Source organism: Canis lupus, chromosome 24 (assembly GCF_011100685.1).
Source record: "Canis lupus familiaris isolate Mischka breed German Shepherd chromosome 24, alternate assembly UU_Cfam_GSD_1.0, whole genome shotgun sequence".
Lineage (NCBI taxonomy): Eukaryota > Metazoa > Chordata > Mammalia > Carnivora > Canidae > Canis > Canis lupus.
In genome coordinates this window covers 32,932,069-32,955,014 of record NC_049245.1, presented here as the reverse complement: position 1 = coordinate 32,955,014, position 22,946 = coordinate 32,932,069, and the positions used below count along the sequence as shown (strand labels likewise).

At 42.0% G+C, this 22,946-nt stretch overlaps 1 protein-coding gene across 2 annotated transcripts; it reads right to left on the bottom strand.

Annotated features, from left to right (window-relative positions):
• Positions 1-146: 146 nt before the first annotated feature.
• YWHAB (tyrosine 3-monooxygenase/tryptophan 5-monooxygenase activation protein beta) lies at positions 147-21,140 on the bottom strand. Of its 2 annotated transcripts, none has more exons than XM_038572424.1 (6): positions 20,949-21,140; positions 7,177-7,479; positions 4,882-5,005; positions 3,411-3,574; positions 2,432-2,527; positions 147-2,115 (listed from the first exon to the last, which is right to left on the bottom strand). In XM_038572424.1, the coding sequence occupies exons 2-6, from the start codon at positions 7,468-7,470 to the stop codon at positions 2,059-2,061; spliced, it is 735 nt and encodes a 244-aa protein (XP_038428352.1). In that variant the 5' UTR covers positions 7,471-7,479; positions 20,949-21,140; the 3' UTR covers positions 147-2,058. The 2 variants fall into 2 exon arrangements, with proteins under 2 accessions (XP_038428352.1, XP_038428353.1); XM_038572425.1 differs by lacking the exon at positions 20,949-21,140 and adding an exon at positions 16,838-16,893.
• Positions 21,141-22,946: the final 1,806 nt, after the last annotated feature.

The following is a 22,946-nucleotide window of genomic DNA, read 5'->3' as shown; positions in this document are numbered from 1 at the left end:
AACACCTTGACTTCTGGTTCAAAACAGGATGAAACAGAGATGTTCCCCACTTTGAAAAAAAAGAGTAGAGCCAAAAGGAAGTGTGGTCAGAAGAGGTAGCTGGTTCTGGCAGTGATACAGATGGCGCCATACATTAGTTCACAGGCAACTGATAAAATTTTTTATTTCACTTTGAATTTTTACACTTTTCCTGATTATTCCGTGTTAAGGTGGAAACTAGAACTGTTTAAAAGACATACACAAATCTAGTACATCAATAACTGGGGATTTTTCTTTTTTATCTTTTTTTTTTTTTTTTTTTTGCTATTCTATTTTCACAACCACAGGTGTGCTTGCTAGGCAATATAACCGTCACAGAAGCAAACGTGAGGCAGAAATACTGGTAAGGAAAAACGAAGCAAGAAAGAGCTACCAGATATACAGACAGGCTCGTTCCACATTCACTACTGCATTTTCAAGCGCCAAGTATTAACTGCACGTTTTTGTTCAGCTAGAAAGGGGAAAGGGATTTTTTTTCTTTTTTTTTTCTTTTTTTGGTTTGTCTTAAATCAGTGCATGAAGATTTCTTTTCTCATTTCAGCAGATGGACAAACAGGTGGACATTACAGCAACGTGGAATGTTCAAGGGAGAAGGGTACTGTGAGACTTGGTAGGCCTGGCTATTCTGGACTCTCCCCATTGCAGTGTTCATGCAACTTCCCTGCATTATAGGGTCTTGTTCAGACAGGTCTGTGAACTTGGCTGGAGGAGCACACTTGGGGGATGTGGTGACAGGTACTAACAAGCGTTATCAGGGCTGGCTGCAACACAGGGAGAAATCATGGGTATTGAAAAACACTTTTTGATTCAGATTCTTGGTTGGACTGAAGAGCAAACAAGAGTGCTGAGAACTGGAGGAAGTCAGAGCTATGTGCTAGAAGCTCTTCTTAACTCTCCGAAGCGAAGCCTGCTGACCAAAGTGCTCGCCGACCCTGCTCACCCCCTCCAAGCCCCCACCTGGCCCATGCCAGATTAAACAATGGAGAGAAGACAAGGACAAAATTCAAAAAGAAAAAAAACGTAAGGAAGCAGGACAGATGTTTAAAGACTGAAAAGAAAAACCAGAGTCAACAGTCAAAAAAAGGACAGGGGGAAGAATGTTTCGATTTCAAAATTTAAAAGCCCCAAGCTAGAAAGCACTCAAAGGCTGAGTACTTCTCAGGTGGAAGGCAATCTCTGCAGAACATTACTCTTAAAGGTATGACCCAGGAAACAGATATGCGGCTTTTTTCCTTTTCTTCTCTAGGTCCCAGTTACAAGGGAAACAGATTCCACTGCTAGAGCGCAAGGTGCAAATCAGTAAGATGGCTACGGGAAAGGGGTGCTAGTCACGTGTTTTAGGAGCACTGGACCTTTTTCATGGTGTCAAACCCAATTATCTGCCACAAAGAGTTCAGGCTACTTCAGGCTTCAAGTTTACTCGGAGGAAGACACTGGACATCTGCAGTCATGAACTTTTGAGTGGCAACAGCCCAAACTGGCCAAGTGTCTGTAATCCCTCCCAAACAGGCAGAATGACTGTGAGTTACTGTCACACTTGAATGTCACAGGACAGGTGTCTCACTCTGCGTCCCAGCTTCACAATATAATCTCTATAGCTTTCTGTACAACTTTACAATGGAACTGTTATTTCAGTGACTAGTTTGATATCAGATTAAACTTTCCAAAAAGTTACACATAATTCAGATCTATTTTTTTCTACCAGTAAGAGTTCTGCGAAGTTACAAAACCCCATAATCACAGTGTTCAGTTTAAAAAAAAATTCAACACACAGTAATCCTGTCAATGTTAATCAAAACCAAAACTTCAGAATGCCGTGGCATTTATGTGACCAATCTGAGTTTTAGATACAAACACCAGCTGTTTATCCCGTGGACCATTTTGCTAGGCTGAGGCTGTGAAAAATTGAAAGTCGACGTACGACTCTTTTTTTTTTTTTTTTTTTTTTTATCATCGCACAAAGGGATATATGTGGAGGGTACAGAGTGACACTGAACAGATCACGAAGTACAACAGACATTAGTTCTCTCCCTCCCCAGCATCTCCTTCATCTCCCTGGTTTTCCGACGTCCACAGCTGCAAGAGAAAAACAGAGCTATAATCAAAAATAGGGCTACTAACATTCACTCAGGGAGGTAGACCCAATCTGGGCCACCTTGTCTTGCGCTTAACTGCATTAAAATTCTTCCTGTATTACTGCAGCCAGTGAGGACTGCAAAGGGCAAAACTTTAGCAGTCATTTATAACCAATTTAACAACTTAATACTTTTAACTCTACTTACAGGGTACATATTCCCTCAAGTCTTGGGGAACAGTGAATTCTTAGATCAGTGAGTAGGTACAAGACTATATAAGCCCTCCAGAAGCAGTCGTGTAAACCAGCAGTACTTACAGTGAGATTGTCCCTAAGCAACTGCATGATCAGGGTGCTGTCTTTGTAAGACTCTTCATTCAGTGTATCCAATTCAGCAATTGCTTCATCAAAAGCCTAAAACAAAGAGCCTTTAATAGAGCTGTCACAGGTTCTCTGGAGCTAGTTTAGCCTAGTTTTTTTTCTGTTAACGAATATAATTTCTTTTCCTGTATGGGAGCTGAACTATTATGACCTTGTCTGCTGGCTGTATAAGCAAACAGGTAATGTATGTTTATAAAGCACTGACCAACACTGACACAAATTACCAGGTAAGAACTGGATTGTATGCGATGAAGACGGCAGGCATTACTGTCAACCCAGCACAAATTCACATCATTTTCTAATGGCCAAAGATACTATTGGTAATCCTTTGTTTCTTTACTAAACCTCAAAAGGTCTGGATATAAGGAATAAAGGGAGAACAGAAGTTCATACCACTAAATCTGATTCAATTAAGTGATGGACCTTAGAAAATTCATTTCATCTACTTTCTCCAAATTAAAAAAATTGTTAAATAACAGTATGCATGCTGAAAGACTAAAACCTGGTCTGACTTCTTTCATTTGCGTAGCTGAAACATCAAATCTTGCCACAAGGAATACAATACATAATGGAGGCTTACAGAGCCCAAAGTTTGACAAGAAACAATACGCTACCTTCCCCCTGAATTTTCTACAACCACCAGTAATTACACAATGAAAACAAACAAAAATCAGCAGGGTGTATTGAGAAGAAATAAAAAAGTGACAGGTCCATATTACTTTCACAAAAGATCTATTCCTATCTCCAGAACATCTTGTACCCTTTTTCTAAAAAGCTGTACCTTTTTAGATTATATTTTAAACTTACACTAAAATTTTATGAGAAGTCTAAGACAGGGAGTTGTTAAATTCAGGTAATAATAAGAAGTTACTAAAAAATGAGCAGTGTTTTACTATGACCAGAAGGTCTTTCTCACCGTTTTTGCCAGGCTGCAAGCCTTTTCAGGAGAATTTAGAATCTCATAGTAGAAGACGGAGAAATTCAGTGCCAGGCCAAGTCGAATTGGATGTGTAGGCTGCATTTCTTTCTTACTAATTTCAAATGCTTCCTGGTAAGCCTGCTGGGAGTTCGACACAGTGGCTATAAGAAAGACAAGAACATTAAAAGGGAGTTTTTACCTAGATGCATCACATGCTGGACCACAATCCAGTTATTTTACCATACCAGGCAGGAATGAGGAGTGATACTAATGAAGGATCAGTGTCTCCATCATCTGATTAATAATCATTTGTTAAATGTTTATTCTAAGCCAACTACTACATTAAATGCTTTGGGGGAAAGCAACAAGTATGACAAAGTATACTAAAGCAGTTTTTAAGAAATACAGAAATATGGGCAGCCCAGGTAGCTCAGCAGTTTAGTGCCGCCTTCAGCCCAGGGCCTGATCCTGGAGACCCGGGATCCCTGCATGGAGCCTGCTTCTCCCTCTGCCTGCGTCTCTGCCACTCTCTCTCTCTCTGTATCTCTCATTAATAAATAAACAAAATCTTATTAAAAAAAAAAAAAGAAATAAACTTTAACAAGATAGAACATGGGAAACAATATGCTCCAGTAGAAGAATCATGACTTGAGAGAGTCAACAGACCCAAACTTGAATTCCTAACTCATTCACTCAATGTGGGGCTCGGGCTTGAATAAGTAAAAACCCTGTGAGCCTTGGTTTCCTCATCAGAAAAACTGGCAGATCCTCACTGGAACTCCTAGAGTTGTGTAAGGAACAAATGAGACTCTAAAATACTTGGCACACAGTAGGCACTAAATAAAGCAGACCTATAGTTATTACCATCACAAAATGCACGTGATAAAAGAAATGCATTGCTATTTACTATGGTGGTTTTATAGTATCAGACATTTTAGTTTTATTTCTGAAAAGAGAGATACCAAATAATTCTCAAGATCTTTTTTTTTTTTTTTTAAGAAAAAGATCTCTTTATTTTTTTTAAAGAATCTTTTTTTTAAATTTATTTATGATAGTCACACAGAGAGAGAGAGAGAGGCAGAGACACAAGCAGAGGGAGAAGCAGGCTCCATTCACCGGGAGCCCGACGTGGGACTCGATCCCGGGTCTCCAGGATCGCGCCCCGGGCCAAAGGCAGGCGCCAAACCACTGCGCCACCCAGGGATCCCCGAAAAAGATCTCTTTAAATGCACTACTATACCACACTTTTAATGCCCTCTGCACTTTCCCCTTAGATACATTGTTGTCAACTCCCATGACCCTATTAATCACAGGTCAGCATAATGCTATGGTCTTTTAAATTCTCAGTACTATGATGTTCATGAGTATGCTGACCAAAGCAAAAACTGTTTAAAATGATTATGAAGGAGGACTGGCTCCACTATTGGTCAAATTTCTTAAAAAAGAAAAAAAAAAAAAAGTTACTTACTTTGTTTATTATCTCCAGATGCCACCTCCGAAAGATATCTAAAATAATCTCCTTTCATTTTCAAGTAGAACACCTTGCTTTCTGGTTGTGTAGCATTGGGAATAAGATATTTGTCCAACAGCTCCTAAAAAATGATTCACATTCTGTTAAGAATCTGGAAATATTACTTATAAGATGTTAAAACTATGTTTGAGATTCAAGACACACTACCACATCTAAATAATTTTGAAGATTTAAAAAAAAACATAATTTCCATCCAAAGCTTTTAAGTGGTTTTTCAGCCCAGGTCCTAACAACAGATGCCTGCATTCTTCTGTTAAAAATCTCTTTGACCATCCACAAGGGGTTGATTAAAGTACAGCCATACAATGGAATGCCACGTAAGGCCTTAAAAATGATGATGCAGAACTACACCGATAACATGCAAAGGTTCTCAAAAGAAGTCTGAGTGAAACAAAAAGATTATAAGTACCACATGAATCCTATTCTAATATTAAAATATGTATGTGTACACACAATAGTTAAGTGAAAACTCCTCAAGGATATTTATCAATATGTTAATAATGGTTCTCTACATGATAGGATTAGAAATGATTTTTACTTTCTTATTTATACTCTTCCACCTGGTCACCGCCCCTTTTCTTTTTTTTTTTTTTTTTTAAATAATGAACTTGTATTACTTCTGTAATTTAAAAAAGAAAAAAAAAATCTTTCCCTTTTGGGAGGAAAAGGGGATAATGGATCAAAACTGCCAAAAACCAAGTTGAAAATCAGACCTGGGTAGAAATCCCTCCTCTGCAGCTCTCTATCTGTGCCCCTGGACAAATTATTTAAGCACCCTGAGCCTCAGTTTTCCCGGCTATACGATGGGGAAGCATAATAGCCATCATCTAGGGTAGTTATGAGGATAAATGAACTACTGTACATAAAGCGCTTAACACGATGCCTGGCACGTAGTAAGCACTCAAAAAATAGCTAATACTATTATTAATAATAAATTCCTTTAAACATTTATGCTTACAACAAAAGCAGTTCTGAAGGAGTCCAAGCTTCGTATACAGAGCAATATTTTCGAAGAGTTGTTTTAGAATGTGGCATCCTGAAAAACTGGTTAAGAGGCAGTAAGTACCATGCTTTTCTTCACATTCTTTCAGATGCTCTTAAAAGCTGGTCTACATTTCAGGAATTATGGAACTTTCTCGCCCTTGGAATGCATGCCATACTTCATCTGAATACCAGATGTACCTAACATTCAGGAATTAGTGCACCATTAACAAACCCCCAAATTACCAACAGGCAACAAATTTAGCCATGACACTCTTACACCATGAGTCTAATAAGAGCAGTTCAATGCAAAAGCTTAGTTGTAAGGGGATTTAATCAATCAAAGTGAGAAGATGCAAGGGGCAGTAGTCATTTTAATACTCTGCAGACAGACAGGGTGTAACTCCTATGGGTTAGGGAGGAGTACTGCCTGATGGCTGACAAGCTTTGTACTGGTTTTCAAAAGAAAGGTGTCATGGGCAGTAATTCGGAGAGGCAGCCAGCAGGGGAGGAGGTAGATCCACAAGTGTGAATTCCTTTTCCCTTCAAAGCAGCCCTCACCGTTCATTTTTACCTGATTTCACCTGGAAGAAAAAGAAAGTTCCCAGTGGGCTCAGGATGTGAGGGAAAAACAATATGATCATGATTTGCTCTAGGATCCGCACCCCTCCCACCCAACCCGACTGTGGCCAGAACGAAATAGTTACGGATCAATCATTGGACTAAGGCTTATATAAAACCCAGGAGAGGACAATCCCCAAACCACTTATGATTTGGCTTTGGAACGCTGACTAAACTGACAGATGTGGCTAACTTTCAGGACTTTACATTGTGCAGACATGACTGGGAGAGGATGAACGGTAGCTCGGCTTCTTGCTCTTACCTCCCCAGCTGGAGGTGACATCACCACTCAGACAGAGTAGTCTATCTGTGACTGCACCTACCTGAGATCCTGCCTACGTGGACTCAATTTCTAAAGAAAAGATGGAAGGGACGTGGATTCAGTGCTCCTGTGTGTCACAGGTCTTTTTGAAGGGAGAGGAAAATACCCCACTCATGAGGAGCAACTGCTGTTCAAATAAGAGGCGACAAAAATCACATCATATGCGTAAAAATCAGTTCCGACTGGTTGGCAGCTTTCCAGCATATTCAGACACCTTCCTCTCATGAGCTGTTTGAGAGTCTGCATTTGGACGTTACATGAATACCATCTAGAAATCACCATTTAAAACCGAAACCCTGGCCTCTTACCAGAACATCATTGCAGATGTCCTGCAGCTCGGCCTCGATCTTCTCCCGGTACTCTTTGCCCATCTGCTGCTTCTTCTCGTTCCGCTCTGTCTTCTGCTCAATGCTGGAGATGACGCGCCAGGAAGAGCGGCGGGCGCCCACCACGTTCTTGTAGGCAACGGAGAGCAGATTCCTCTCCTCGTTGGAGAGTTCATGCCCCTGCTCCGTGACGGCCTTCATGGCCGCAGCCATGTCATCATAGCGCTCGGCCTGCTCGGCAAGTTTGGCTTTCTGCACCAGCTCACTTTTATCCATGGTTGTTCCCTGGAATGGGAGCGAGAGAGAAAAAAAGAGAGAAAGCCAGCGTCAGGCTTCAGGGCCCCGGAAATGCACATGTGACCCTTCTTCCAACCCACAGGCAAGCATCAGATGTAAATATGAAATGCGTACTTGCAAGATGCCCTCGGCGACACTGAACATAAACACTTATGGGTAATAAGTACCTCGCTAAGGGTTTTTTTTGCCAATTAATTCTCCCAACAGTCCTAAAGAGTAGATATGTTCACAAAAATCCCTTCCCTGTTTTCTGAGCTGAGGAAATGGAAGTTCAGCAAAGGCAAGTGACACACCTGGTAACACTGCTCAGAGACCAAAGGCTCAAGTCTCTCTGTCCCCATGAGCCTGATCTGCCTCCTCAACACACTCAGGCTGCTGAAGAATCATTTCTTCAGAAGCTTATGCTAAATACATGTCCTTAACTTCTTTCAAAAACTGTCTGGTTTTGACCAAATCTGGTTTTTCCCCACAGTATTGGGAAAAACACCTTAAGTGTGAGGATTGCTTCAATTAATCTTAAAACAAAGACAGGACTTTAAATGTTACATCTGGCAGTGCCCATCAAGCAATAGGAAGCTAAAAAATAGCCATTTTTGTCATACCTTCCACTATTTGCTAACTTAACTTGCAGGACACAATATAGACAAGAGCATAAACTATAGGCAGGCAGATATGGCTCCTTCTAGCACCAGCTCTGTTAACTTACTAGAGGAGTACAACCTTGGTCACCTCACTTAACCTCTGAGAGCTTCAATTTCTTTACTGGAAAGTAACAACGTTACCAACTCTCCTGGGGCTACTGTGAGAACAAATGACCTAATCTACATGAAGGTGCTTTGAAAGTTTCGAGGATTGTATACAAATATCAAATGCCTATACAACTATCAGGGACCAATTTTCTATATGGTGTATAGGCTGCAAGAGCTATGAGTGTATTCATGATGCATAGCAACAGAACTTCAAACCATAATTGAGTGTATTTAAAGTTTTTTCTGAAATAGACAAAAATTTTAGTGACTTCAGTTTATCAAATCCTCCATACTTACCAATCAGTAAAAACTCCTTAAATTATTCACCTCACCTTAGTCAATTCCCCACTTTAATAATCACCATTTGTAGAGAATGCAATAATTTTTGGATAATACGTAGCTAAAAAAAAATTTGTTAACCACTAAGTTTTATGCACAGTTAGCTTAAATTTCGAAATGTCCATCTGTGCTACAGTGCAAAAATACACCACTATCTTAAAGTATAATAAGGTAAATACTACTTTAAATAGTAGTAGAAATATCAGTATTTTTATAACAATTCTTACAGGGGCACCTGGCTGGGTTAGTCAGTAGCTTGATCTTGGGATGAGTTTGATGAGTTTGAGTCCCATGTGTAGAGATTACTGAAAAATAAAATCTTTAAGAAACAAAACAACCCAAACTCTTTCATTACTATATACACAATATCACAATCTAAGGCTTTGAAAACAATTAGTAATTTTAAAATAGCAAAGAAGTAGAGCCCTTCCTCACAAAATGTTTTTGCCTCAAGTCATTTTTGTATTTTCAAATGATAAATCCTATAAGATAGACCCGTCACATGTTTTAAATGGAGCACAGGGTAAGAGCCCCCCAACTGTAGACAACCAAGGAGTTATTAGTTCTCTAAGTTCAGAACTACTGTTTTTTTTCCCCATGGTTTATTATCCAAGTCATACTCGAGCTGCATCCTACATAAGGCTAATTCTAAGCTTCCGCTCAGTGAAGCAAGTCTCCCCTGATCTGCCTGACATCTTCACCCACGTCATGAGAATGAGACTGTAACACAGATAATAATCCTCACAAAACATTCCATTTGCTCTCCTACATTTCCTGGCAGCCCCAGGCACTCAGGATGGGTCACAGGGTTAGTTCTGTTACAAAACAGGAGAAATGATACCATTTCCAGGCGAAAACTGTGAAAAGCCTGTATATTATTTGCCAGACTCTCTTCTCTGACATCAGCTACCTTGAAGGCCATGTGCTGTAGACAATGTGCTAGTGCCTGTAGCCTGAGTCCCTGAGAGACTCTGTTGTACAGACTCCTACAGGCCGGTGCTGGACAGGGCAGTGTGAAGAAGCTTATTAAGTGAAGTCACTGAGATGTTGGTGCTTTTTGAGCCACAATGCACCCTAGTCTACGCTGATAAAAGTACATCAAAAGAACACTATTCTTCAGTTTCAAATTACATACTTTCTCAGTTCATGTTAACTTCCCTGACCACAAAGTCTTTCAAATGGGATAACCTCTATCAGCAAATAATCCTATTTCACTGTTCCTCAAAGTCAGAAGCAGACAGAAGTCAACCTTCAATGAACTTCAAAAATGTTCCAGTCTGCACACGAATTCAAAGTTAGCAGTCACTTAGTTGCCCACTCCAAAGTTCAAACAGCACCTGTGCAACTCTACCAGAAAAGATTCTAATTAATAAAGTATTGGCCAAAAGCCACTTCAGAGCCAAGCCAACCCATGCAGGATTGATTATAAAAAAGTAATGGAGAAATACAAAGGATCAACACTGTTAAATGTTAAAGATGCCATGAAACTCTTTAGCCTTACCAGGCCCCTCCCAAACATTAAAAGTTAAATCATACCTCTCTGAAGAATCTGGACTACTCCTTGGGAGCTCCCAAAGGTACACGCCCTATTTCTCTCAAGATCAAATGTGGCCTGTTGGGGGGTGGGGTGGGGTGGGGACAGACTGTTTTAAGCTTCTTCAGGATCACAGCAAGAGCCCTTAGATACTGAGCCATCATGATATGGTAAGACCAAATGCATGCCTTAAAAACATATATCCATCTGTTTAAAAAATGTTAATTACACACACACACACACACAACACTACAACAAACAAAATCCACAGCTAAATGTCCTGATGCCTACTGCTTACATAACTTTTGACTTATATAACACGGATTTTGAAGCAGTTAGACCAATTTCAACAGGAAATGGGTTACACAACACCCAGCAGTTTGGAGGAAGGCAAAAGACAAGGGGGATCTGGAACTGTTCCTATTTCTACATCTGCAATAAGCCTCCTATTCAGTCTCTCCCCAAACCCACTACCTGCGGTCCCCTTCATGTTTTTTATGATCAGACCAATTCTTAAAATTCTGATCAAGTCACTCACTTCCTGCTTAGAGTTCTTTAAAGTTCCTTCCTGCTGATAGTAGTCAGATTTCCTCCTGTCATTGAAGATTTTCCAACCTGTCTTCCCAGCTTTTTGCCAAAACATGCCTTCCACACAAATCCGTACTTCTGCCAAAATGGTTTTCTTACAAAACCTGCTTTTCTGTCTCCATGTCTTTGCTCACCAAGCCACTCCCTCTGCCTGCAATGTCCTTTCCCATTTACTCAGCATACAGAATTCAGAGCATGGTTCACATGCCATCTTCTCCATGAAGCCTTTCTTAAGCCGCTAAGCTGGAGATGTCTAATATGACAGCCAGCCACATGTAGCTATTGTCATACGTGGAAACTGTAATATTTTGGATGCATGGGAGTTCAATTTTTAAAAAAACGATCAAAATAAAGTTCACTTGTTTCTTTGTACTTTTTAAATGTAGAAAATTTTAAATTACTTGTGGCTCATATTCTATTTTCTATCGGATAGCACTGCTCCAAGCTGAAAATATTCTCAACAAAGGATTTCATCTATACCTTACTGTCTTAACACATTTCTTCAGTACTAACATTACTTAGATAGATCTTTAAGTCCCTCACAACACCATAAACTCTTTTAGGACGTATCTCCCACAGCACCTTGCACCTAAGCATCTGCTGAATGAACTTACAGATCCCCAAATGAAAGAATAATAAAACTACAAATTTGGCAGAGTTTTCACTCTGCTTAAATAATTCAAAGCACCTATCCTTCACAAGCACGTTAAACTCTCGTGTTTGCACCTCATTCTTTTGTACTCCTGCACCTTACTTCAAAATCAGTCAAAGGCACAGCACACAGAATAGTCAGTGGTACTGTAACGGTGTGAGCACAGCATTAACGTGTAACTTGTTGTATCATTATCTTGTATACCTGAAACTAATGTACCATTGCAATAGCAACTACACTTCAATTTAAAAAAACAACAAGAAGAAGAAGAACAGAGAGACTCTTAATCCTGTCCTCACCCTGATTTGGTGCACTTTCAATGACTCTCTTTTGGCAGCTCCATCTAAACCCTACCTGACCTTCAAAGTCCTTCTAGATTTTGGTTGCTCCATGCCTGTCAGGCTTTGTCATCGGCCACTCTCCAGAACGCATCTTTTTCTCTGGCTGGACATCCTCGAATGCTCTATAAATGTCACACTCAAACACCCCTGAAATTGTTTTTTTTTTTAGTTCCTTCATCTAGAATGCTTTCCCATTTACTTCCTATGCAAACTCTATCCATCCCCATGGCCAGAAAGCCTTCCGTGACTACCCCAGTACCCAGTGATGTACCAGCCTGTGAATCCAAATGCACTTGTAGCCTGTTGCACAGTCCAGGACCTACACCTATATGTTTTCTGGTACAGATGAGTAGTGTCCATTTACAAGCAGCTCCACGTGTGTATGTTCTCAAAGGAAAGCTTCACATTTGTTTCTCATTTAATGCCTAACACTGCCAAGCACAAAACTAATGCTCAGACAGGTATCTGTAAACAATTCCAACAAATCAGTTCTGAGAGAGCAGAAAGAACCCAGGATAGCTTTATATGGTACGGCAGAAAGGCAACAAGGCTAGGTCTAAGAGTGGGATGTGGTCCTACAAAGCCATGTGAACTTGTTCAACCTCAGCCTTCCAATCTACACCAGAGATACAGCATCTACCTCAGAAGATGTGCTGTGAAGAGATGCAGGGAATTAAAAAATCTTTTTAAAAAATACATAGTGTAAATCAAATGGAAGTATTATTATTCGTCTCACAGTACCTACACATCACTGTTTCAGGCCACAATGTGAGCTTGGATTTTTATTTATTTATTTAATGTACAACCCATGAGAAGGAAAGTAAGTCTAAATTCATCTCCTGCAGGAAGTGAATATGTACAGTGTTAACATTCCTAGGTAAGACTCCACCCTTCAATAGCCTCAAAAGGACACATGTTAACTCTAACACTTTTATCCATTAGTTCCTAATTGAATTTTCTTGAATTGAATGCTAAGAAGTGATGGGTTATAATCAGGACCTACTTTTCTTCGGAGACTTTTTTTTCTTTAGCATTTTATTTATTTATTCATGAGAGACATAGAGAGAGAAGCAGAGACATAGAGGGAGAAGGCAGCTCCCTGTGGGGAGCCCAATACAGGACGTCATCCAGAGACAGCGGGATCATGCCCTGGGCCAAAGGCAGATGCTCAACCACTGAGCCACCCAGGCGTCCCTCTTCTGAGACTTTCTGCCAATATCCTAACAAGAAAAACATCAGCAAGAGTGCCTTTATTTGCCTTCTAAAAAACCTTAAAAGACTGCAGTCTCACCATCAGGCCTGGCACTAATAACACAAAGACACCAGAGCAAACTTATTAAAGGCTGCAACAGATCAAACCCCATAGTGCACCAGGAGACTTCCTTGTGCTGGGCACAGATCAAGAAGACACAAAGATGCCTCAGAACAGTTCTCAAGCATAGCCACAGGATGATGTCAGATGTCTATCCGTACTTTTTTTTTTTTTTAAGATTTTATGTATTCATTCATGAAAGACACAGAAAGGCAGAGACACAGGCAGAGGGAGAAGCAGGCTCTCTACTGGGCAGGGAGCCCAATGCGGGACTCGATCCCAGGACCATGGGATCATGACCTGAGCCAAAGGCCGATGCTCAACCACCTAGGCATCCTGTCTATCTGTTCTAAGCCACTGGATACAGCACTTTAGAGGAATGGAAAGCATGTGCTGATTAAATCAGTGGTGCTTAGTGAAAAAATGGAAACAATCTAAATATTTAATAAAGAAGTGGTTAAGAAGAGGGATAGTTGGTACAAGACTATATGGCTGTCAAAAGAAAGGATTTAATGTCATAAATCTGTTAGATACATATCAATAGAAAAAAGGGGAAAAGATGCACAAAAGTATTTCATTTACGGGCAGCCCCGGTGGCTCGGCGGTTTAGCGCCGCCTTTAGCCCAGGGTGTGATCCTGGAGACGTGATCGAGTCCTGTGTCAGGCTCCCTGCATGGAGCCTGCTTCTCTTTTGCCTGCCTCTCTCTTTCTCTCTCTGTTTCTCATGAATAAATAAAATCTTAAAAAAAAAAGTATTTTTTTCTAAAATATCCTGAAAGAATGTTATGAAGAATAATTCTAAGGGTGCCCATGAAGTAACAGGATTTCCTTTCAATACATGAAACCTCAAATCTGACTGTAAATGCTAAAACAAAAAAAAAAAAAATGCTAAAACAAGAGTATCTATATGAGCCAACCAAGGCTCTCTATCTCAAAATTCTTGCCTAAGGGATTTCTCTTAGTCAGGTTTGGAATACTGAGAGGCCATCTCCCAGTGGCCAGAAGCAGACATCCAAGTATGAGGGAAAAAAAATAAAAATACAAGTGACTACCCATTACCAATTCATATTAAAAAAAAAAAGAAAGAAAGAAAGAAAAGCAGCCTGACAAGAAAATGACCTTCTGAAATAGTATTGAACTTTCAGCTAAGTTTTGTTTTCAAAGAAAAGAACATGCCTTTTTTTTTTTTTTTTTTTTTAAATAGGCTCCACGCCCTATGTGGGGCTTGAACTCACAACTCTGAGATCAAAAGTTGCATGCTCTACTGACTAAGCCAGCCAGGTGCCATATGCTCAATTCTGAAATACTGAGCTTTAATTGAATTCGATAATTTCCTAGAAATTTAAAATTGAGGATTCCACTATCATGTCAGAATCACTAACCCTTTATTATGAAACATAAGAGTGGAATTTGTTTCTAGGAAAGCCCTACATACTACAAATCTCGGCTTCTAAAGAGAAATTAGGCAATTCTTAGAGTAATTTCTCTGAACCTCAGTTTCCTTAAATGTTAAAAGGAGACATTAGTAGCTATCAAGGATGCACAAAAAAATTGGCTAGATGGCACTGGTTGGAGCAAAGGCTCAATAGACACATTCTTTTTGTTTTGGTTTTGTTTGGGGGGGGGGGTGACAGAGGAAGCAGGAGAGAGAATCTCAATCAGATTCCACACTCAATGTGAAGAGCCCGACTTAGGGCTTGATCTCATGAGCCTGAGATCATGATCTGAACTGAAATCAAGAATAGGACACCCAACCAAGTGAACCATCTAGGAACCCCAACACATTCTTACTCTTATGCTACTTCATAAAGATGTAGTGCCTATAATTTAATGTGTGTTGAAATCACTATGAATGAAAACATTACCAGTAGGTCCAAGAAAATTCTTTTCTTGAAATTCACAAGACATACAATTAGAATAGTGCAGATCTCACCTCTGAGAGCCTACACTCCCCCAGTAGGAACAGAAGACAGCACATACTTTAGAGTTATAAAGCTTCTCTTTGAAAAAACAACCAACTAGAATTAGAGAGAAGAGGTTTAGTTCAAAAGTGGCTGGGTCCTAACTGGTTTTCTGGGCTAGAGAGGTTCTTCCAGGAGAGACAAAGAGAACTCCAGGTAGGGACAAGAAACACCGATGTATGAATAAAGGGCACATTATGTTTTTCTAGATGAAACTAAAGAAATCAAAGGCCAAAGTAGATAAAGAGATACGTACAGTCACAAATCTGGAGAGAAAACTGACAGGAGCATCTTAAAAATCCAGACTCACAAGTTTCTATGGGGTAAGGAACTGACAGTAAATTCTGACTAGCGTTCACAGTCATACCATTCCAGACCGAGCACCCACAGCACCATAAGGCCAAAGTTACAGTTCTGGAGTCACTCCACTGAAGGAAAAACAGATGCCAAGCTACAGCAGGGGGGACTTGAGAAAGTCATGGGGCCAGGTGGTTAGGGGGTGTTACCCAGAAAAAGTTAAGTACTCCTAGCTCTTAAAGAAAATTACTGACTGAAAAACACCCACTCTTAAAAAATGTCTGTGTGCCATTCTACACACACAAATTCAGTCCTGTCAAAAACTTAACTCTGAACATTTGTAGGCTGTTAGAAAATGAAACACATCATGTCCTAAATACAAAATCATTAGTACTCATGTCCAGCAAACAGAATTGTGGAGGGAAACTTCACTTCCATTTCAAAATCTCTTCCCTCTTCCACATCGGTTGTTATGCCCAAGTAGTGAAAACTAAACTTTAAAAAATGGAAGTATTAAGTGATAATGCCCAAGGTCACACAATGTGAATCAGCAAGTAGGACAATAAATTGATCTTGTGGCATTTGATCAATCCCAAAAGACAATATGTTAATTCTCATCCATAAACACAGCTCAATTGGTCAATTTTGTGAATAGGGTTCGAAAGCTTTGAGCTCACCAACATAATGAAATGACCCAGCCCAATTTACCGGTACCACACTCCAACACCATAGGCTACCACATCTGTGAGTCTATCTTCTCATGCATAAAATAGGCAAATCTATTTAATATGGTTCTTGGAAACAGTAACTTAGTTCATGATGCAAAATACTTAAGTCTCTACACATTGTGAGCATTCAAATGGCAGCCACGAAAAAGTCTAATAGATGTGCTTAGCCAGGAAAGGGACAACTTACTACACACCTCATTTCTTTTAAAACTACATGGATTTCTTTAAAGACTTTTAAAAGAAAAGCATGTGAGCTTACCTATGCCTATTCCTAAAGTAACACTTAGCAGAACTTACTGTAAAAGTCTTTATTGACTCCCACTGGATTGAGAGCTTAAGGTAAGAACCCAAACTTGTATCTTTGGGCACCCAACGTGTGGCATAATGCGTGCCATGCTGAGTATGACTAATATGATCAACTGATGCACTTTTTAAAAGAAGTGAACAAGGCTGTTATTTCCTATGTGGACAGAGGTAAGTAGACCACATCTGACCTATAAAATACAGACTATATTTATCTCTGCCTTAGTCTACTTTAGAATAGAGCCACCCCAGCTCCAATCAGGAAACAACAGTAATGCTTTTTAACCAATGTTTTTCAGCTACCAATTTTTATATTTATAAATTTAGACTGAGTTTCAACAAGCCCTTGGAATACTTTCTCTCCATCTCCTCTTTTAAATAGTCCATACCAGCTGACTTAGTAAACATAACAAAAATACCCATCATTTATAGTTTACCCAAATATGGAAAGCACTGGGGCTTTATTATCAACTCATTTAATCCTAAGTATCCTATGAGGTAGGTGCCACCATCCCCTTTTACAGATGCAAGGAGTAACTTACCCAGGGTCACACAGGTAAAACTGGTACACACGCTCTCCTCTATGTGGCACTGTCTCCTAAAGACCAATTAGGAGTCTCAGTACTTACTTTTGGAAGAGATAGAATGAACAATTTTTCCAAAAAACCCATACAAAGTTATTACAGTGAGGTTTCAGGGATCGGCCTTAAGTTAATTTATCTAGTTTTAAAAATCAAAATAAAATTAAGTTAAAAACAGCACATGCCGAAAGCTCAACAGATGTTGAACAAACTTTAAGGTGAGGTTTGTGGGCAAATAACAATGGCCAGGCCTCATTATCTACTTCATTGTCACCCCTGTCCAGGTCAAGGCCATTCAGAAATAACTTACTGTTGGGTCTCTTAAGGAAAACAATGAAATAAAACTAACAGGAAAAAACTTACATAAGAGAGGACTGGCCAGATTATTAAAAATAATAATAATAAAAAAATTAAAAATCCTCTCTCTAACCTATAGTTCGCTGCGAATGACTTGTTCTCTTGAGGCCATCAATCAATCTCATCTCACTATAAGTACACATTAGAAACACATAACTATGCCTATATTAGAAGATCTTTTAGCCCAGAAAGCAGTAAGCTTTCTTACTTGGCTTTTAGCACACGTATCCCAAAATAGAAAGTACTTTAGTCTCTTTTCCTCCCAAAGTATTCCCCTTAGAAAAACTCCTTTAGAATCCAGCTCCAACTGTTGGTTTCTCCCTCATGACATACAGATGACTTACCAGAACCATATTCATGTAAAGACCAAGATGGTTGTAATGCTTAAAAGTTGCTTTTATACAATGTATTTTTTGCTCCCTTGCTAGTGTGAATTATCTGTCACCTCTCCCTAGAAAAATGTAGGAACCAAGGAACGCAAAGTCCCTCTAGAGCAAATCTTAGTTCAATCTGGGATATCCTTATTCCTTAAAGGAAAACTGCCCAGTTTGATGCCACTCAAAAAACAGGTACCTAATAAGACATTATAATTTACTATTTTCCTTATCTCTTCCTCCCCAACAAAATATGGGGAAAAAAAAAATCTAAGAATCTACAGAAAAAGTAGTATGGTAAACCAAAAATTAGTGATGGGGAGTCCTGATCAAATTCTGTTAGATGAAGAACCAATAATTAGATAAATCAGCATGGCACAAAGTGATGAACTTTCTCACTAATATGAGGCAAATGCTAGAAACACTGTGTTTCTCACAAGCTTGCTTCCTGACGCACACCAGCAATATCATCCCCTCATGCCAGGATGAATACAGTCCCTCCACTAAATTACATTCTATGTACCTTCAAAAATAGCTAAAATTCTTGTTCAAACACATTTAAAGAGGACACATGTAAAGAAAAATTAAGAACTAAATGATGTTCACATGAAACATGTTCCACTGCTGGTAGCCACTTATCATTAGAGCCAGATTGGCACTTACCTTGTGCTATGTGTGTGTACTTCTGAGAAAATTATTTAACTCTTGTGCCTCAGTTTCCTCATCTGTAAAATGGGGCTAACAGTACTTACCTATCATTGGTTCTTATGAAGACTTCATTAATATGCATAAAGAGCTTAGAACAAAGTGTGGCACAGAGCAGGCAATGTGGTAACTGTTATTATTATTGACTAATTGCCCTGATGCTACCTCATCAGCTGGCGAATAAATCAAATGGATGGATTCTATGTGTCTATGCTATACAGCATATAGATATATGCTATATCCAGTCTCTGTATATGTGTATTCTTGGATATGGTCAAATAACATTTACTAAACACCTACTGTATCCCAAATGCTTATTTTAATCATTGCGCTTGTCATAACAACACAACAAAGACTATTACCATTTGCATTGTACAGGCTTAGAAACCCAGAAGATGCTGTACACAAAATAAAGTTCTATAAGAACATCAATTTTTGAAAGCAAAATGTATACAAAGCAGGGATGGGTCTCATCAGAATGCAGCTGGAGGAAAAAAGAAAGCCATTAATAGTGAATTCTGATTAAAAAAAAAAAACAGCTTATACTTAACAGTTTATATTATAGTTTGTAAAAAAGCTTCAAGACAACTCTGAGACAGAGAAACTAAGAACCAGAGATTAAGTAATATGCTGAAGACCCCACAGCTAGAAAACGCTGCAGGCTAGACCTGAATCAAATTTATCTGACTCCAGGTCCAGTGCTCTGTCTCTGTATCCACAGCCAAATGGGCAAAAGGCACTTTTCGCAGTAGCTCAAATCTCTGGAGACTCTGCCACCCGGAACAAGCATCATGGGAATTTGCTCAGCCTGGTTTTATGGAGGCTGCCTCCCTGATCTATAGAGCTCCAATTCTAAAATGGCTTCAACATAACACAAGCACTGCATGATGGGAAATGTACAGAAGATTATAGGGTAGGAGCCATACTCCAGGGGCTTACAGTCCAGAAATATTTGCTCCTGATGAATGAGGATATTCAATCTAAAAATTAGGTGTGTGGTCTAGGCCAAATTACCTTATTTCTCATAAAGACTTCATCTGTAATATGGGTGAATGGTTTCTTATCTCAGTGAAAAACGAGGTTAGGAAAATCATTCAGCAGTTGCTACTGGATTACTACTCTTCCATTTGGAAGACCACACCCAAAATTCTGTAGGGTCTAATAAAAACTGACAGGTTTTACCCTCACCATCTTGCCTGCTGCTAAGGAAACAGACCCAAGAAAAATGAGGGCTCAGACAACTGAGATATTCCTGAGAAATGGGGTGTGATAAGGCAGTCGAGAAGAAAATCACTAGGAATCAAGCATTATTTATGCATATACATTTCCAAAGAGAAAATGCAAAAAGCTGAGTAGCCATGTGTCCAGTTCTATAAACTGCCTGTGTGTGTGGCTTTATATGAACAACTATGACACAGTGAGAAATGCAGACAATTTTCATATTTTTTGAAAGTGCTTCATCTTTCTGGATCCTGTGGCCGCCTGATTTTGTATGTTCGTAACATCCTCTCGCCAAATTCCATCACCCACAGAGAGTAGGTAAAATCAGAGCCTGATGCTGTCTAGTCTTACCAAAGAGAAAAGGAGTGAAGGCAAGGACAAGAGCCATGCGTTTTTATAGAAAGGTTGGCAAATTGTCTTACCAATACTGCCACCTTTGAAAACCCCATTACATGCAGTTCTCCATTTGCAATAGACAAAGATGTACTCAATCCTCTGAAGAAAAGGGGCCCAAACCAATCCTACCCCTTCCCTACCACCAGGGAGGCCACCAGGCAAATTTCAATCCTTAAAAAACAAAAACAAAAAAAAAAAAACGTGCTAACACACAGTATGGGGGAATTTGGGGTGAGGACACAAAAGACTTTGGCATTAAATGACGGTAAATACCGTGGGAAAACACTCCGATTTTCAGCTTCTGATTATTATTATTATTATTTTTCCCCCCCTGGGGATCAGACCTGACTCAGTAAGCGGTTCTAACAAATGCATTTTCTTGATGCAGACCTCAACCCTGTGTGCTTCTCAGGGGATCTCAGGTCCTGCTAGATTTCCAAACCAGCGAACGATGATGAAATGGCTTTACTGCAAAGTGGGAGGGGGGTTTTCCCTCTGCTCTCTCCCAAGGTTAAACCCCTTGCCCAGCCAGGGGGTAGTCAACAGAGGCCCTGGAGCTCGAAAACCAGCCCATATTTAGTCAATTTTCAATTTCTGGAAACCAGAAAGCAAGGAGCGGAGGTGACAGGGCTTAAAGGGTCGGCTTTCGCCGCCCAAGGAGCAGGGAGGGGTCGCGCGGGCATCGAAGGCAGGTGGGGAGAGGGAGGGCCGGGGGTCCGCGGCTCGAGGTCCCTTCCGGCCTCGCACTGAGCCGCACCCCGCCCGCAGGGCAGGGCCGCAGGCGGCGAGGGCCGCCCGGGCCTTTCCCAGAGCCAAGGGCCCGGCCCCGGAAACAGGGAGGGGCCGCGGCCAGGCCGGGCCCGCGCCGCAGGCGGCCGCGCGGGGCCGAGGAAGCGGCGCGCCGCCCCCTCCCAGGGCCCACCCGCGGGGTCGCCCGCGTCGCTGCGGCGGGCGCCGCCCCGGGGGGAGCTTCGGCTTGGGCCCCCAGGGGCCCCGGGCGGACCCCGCGCCGCACTCACCGCGGGAGGGCGGCAGGAGGCAAAGACGCTTGCGAGCGAAGCTCCGAGCGCGGGGACGGCTTCCTTCCCAAGCCCACTCCTCAGGCAGCGGCGGCGGCGGCGGCTGCACAGGCGGCGGCGGCGGCGGCGGCGGCGGCAGCAGCTACCCCGGCTCCGGAATCGGCGGCGGCGGTGGCGGCAGCTCCACTTCCGCTCCGGTCACCACTTCCGCTCCGACCCGCGCTCCGCCCCGCCCCTGCGCCGGCTCCCCATTGGACGAGCCGGGCACGGGGTTGCCCCGGCCGCCCGAGAGGGGCGCTGACGGAGGGAGGAGGAAGGGGCGCGGAGACCCGGACGCGGCGGACTGGAGCGAGGAGGGAGCGGGCGGACGGGGGCGGAAATGGAGGCGGCGGGCGGAAAGAGGCAGTGGGAGACGAGAGGGCGGAGCTGGGGTGCGGGGTGCGGGGGTGCTGGGAACCCGGCGGGGGAACCCGAGCCGACGCCGGGGTCATCGCCTCCCTCCCTCCTCCAAAAGGAATCGCCGCCGGGTCGCAGGCGGAGGTCAGTCCCCTGTGGCTGAGCGCTCCGGGAATGCGGACCTGGGGAAGGACAGAAATGGTTCAGCCTTCAACCTTCGCTTAACCGTCCCATCAGCCCTTGGAAGGCGCTCGTCGTGTTCTCCTTTTGTGGACAGGAGAGGCCGCGTGAAGCGCCAGGCATCTGCAGGCCTCGACCGGCCGAGTCTTTTGTGTTCATTGAAGCCGGTGCCCCTGATCCCTTCGTGGAGGCGCGCCCTTCCCAAGGCTCCCAGGGGAAGCTTCAGGAAAGGGAACCGGCCTCTACCGCGCGCGCACACACACCCCATTTAAACTCAGTCCTCCAGAGTGCCCCTCACCTCCTCTCCCTCCCTCTCATTCATTCTCTCAACAAGTATTTATGGAGCAGGCCTTGTGCTTAGTGCTGGAGACGCAGCGAGCACGAGACAGCCCGGCCCTGCCGTCTTGGGGGTTTACAGTCCGGTGGGAGAAAGAACAAAGTCAAACAGGCCTTTGTCATCTGCTTTGCCCCTCCTTAGCTGAATGATAGACTTCTAACTCATCACCCTAACCCTCAGCCCTGCCCCCATCCAACTGCCAAAGCATCTTGAAAGAATGCCGGTCTTATCTTCCCATCCTTTTGGTGATTACTGAGACCTGGAAGACCAGTGATAAGCTCCTGGAGTGTGACAGTCTGAGGTCCTCCAGCAGCTGCCCCTAACCTTCCACCTTTCCCTATTTTCCCTCCATCATGAAATCCTATTTCAGTTGGATGATGCCTTACCCTCCCCGATATGCCAGCTCCTATATTTCTAAACGATTTGTGTTCCTTGCCAACATTTTTACAAAAGATTTCTGTTCGCACAGAAATCTGCATCCGGGCCTTGACTGGCAAAACGGTGTCCACATTTCTGTGCGGTGACAACTGGCTGAAGCCATGGAGTGGCCGCCCACTCTAGGTCAGGCATAGACTTTTCAAAGCTCCAGGGTCCCCTCCTGACCTGAGTCTGCTTTTCTTATTTATGTTATCTGTCCTGTGCCAGTGACCCTTACGCGTTTAACTTGAGCGAAAGAGAGGGTTATGTAACGTAAACAGCATGGATTTGAAGTTAAAGATCACAGGATTTGAGCTGTGGAAGAGTTTCCCCGTGCAAAAACTTCTCCATGGAGATCCATCTTTGGAAAACCAAAAAGATCAGTAATCTAGAGATTGCTCGGCTTGGAATATGACTTAGTGGAATCTGTGCCTTCTGCCCCATCCAGAAAATGCCTTGGTGGGTCAGAGGGCTCATGATAATTATACCCAAATGATGTCGTCAACACATGGAAGGAACAGAAGTGCCCTTTGCCAACATTCCCGAGTGTACTAACTGGTTGTATGGATTACCTGCTTTCATCATCTCTGCATTCTAGGCCAGAGGACAGCAAACCACAGCTATTAATTGACAGATATAAACATATTAAAATACAACGTGGCCAATGC

Bases quoted from the DNA above. Each gene is read 5' to 3' on its own strand.
- YWHAB (XM_038572424.1), bottom strand. From the start codon at position 7,470: ATGGATAAAAGTGAGCTGGTGCAGAAAGCCAAACTTGCCGAGCAGGCC. The intron at 5,006-7,176 runs GTAAGAGGCCAG...ATCATTTTTTAG, and splicing joins ACATCTGCAATGATGTTCTG to GAGCTGTTGGACAAATATCT. The intron at 2,116-2,431 runs GTAAGTACTGCT...TTTCTCTTGCAG, and splicing joins TGCTTAGGGACAATCTCACT to CTGTGGACGTCGGAAAACCA.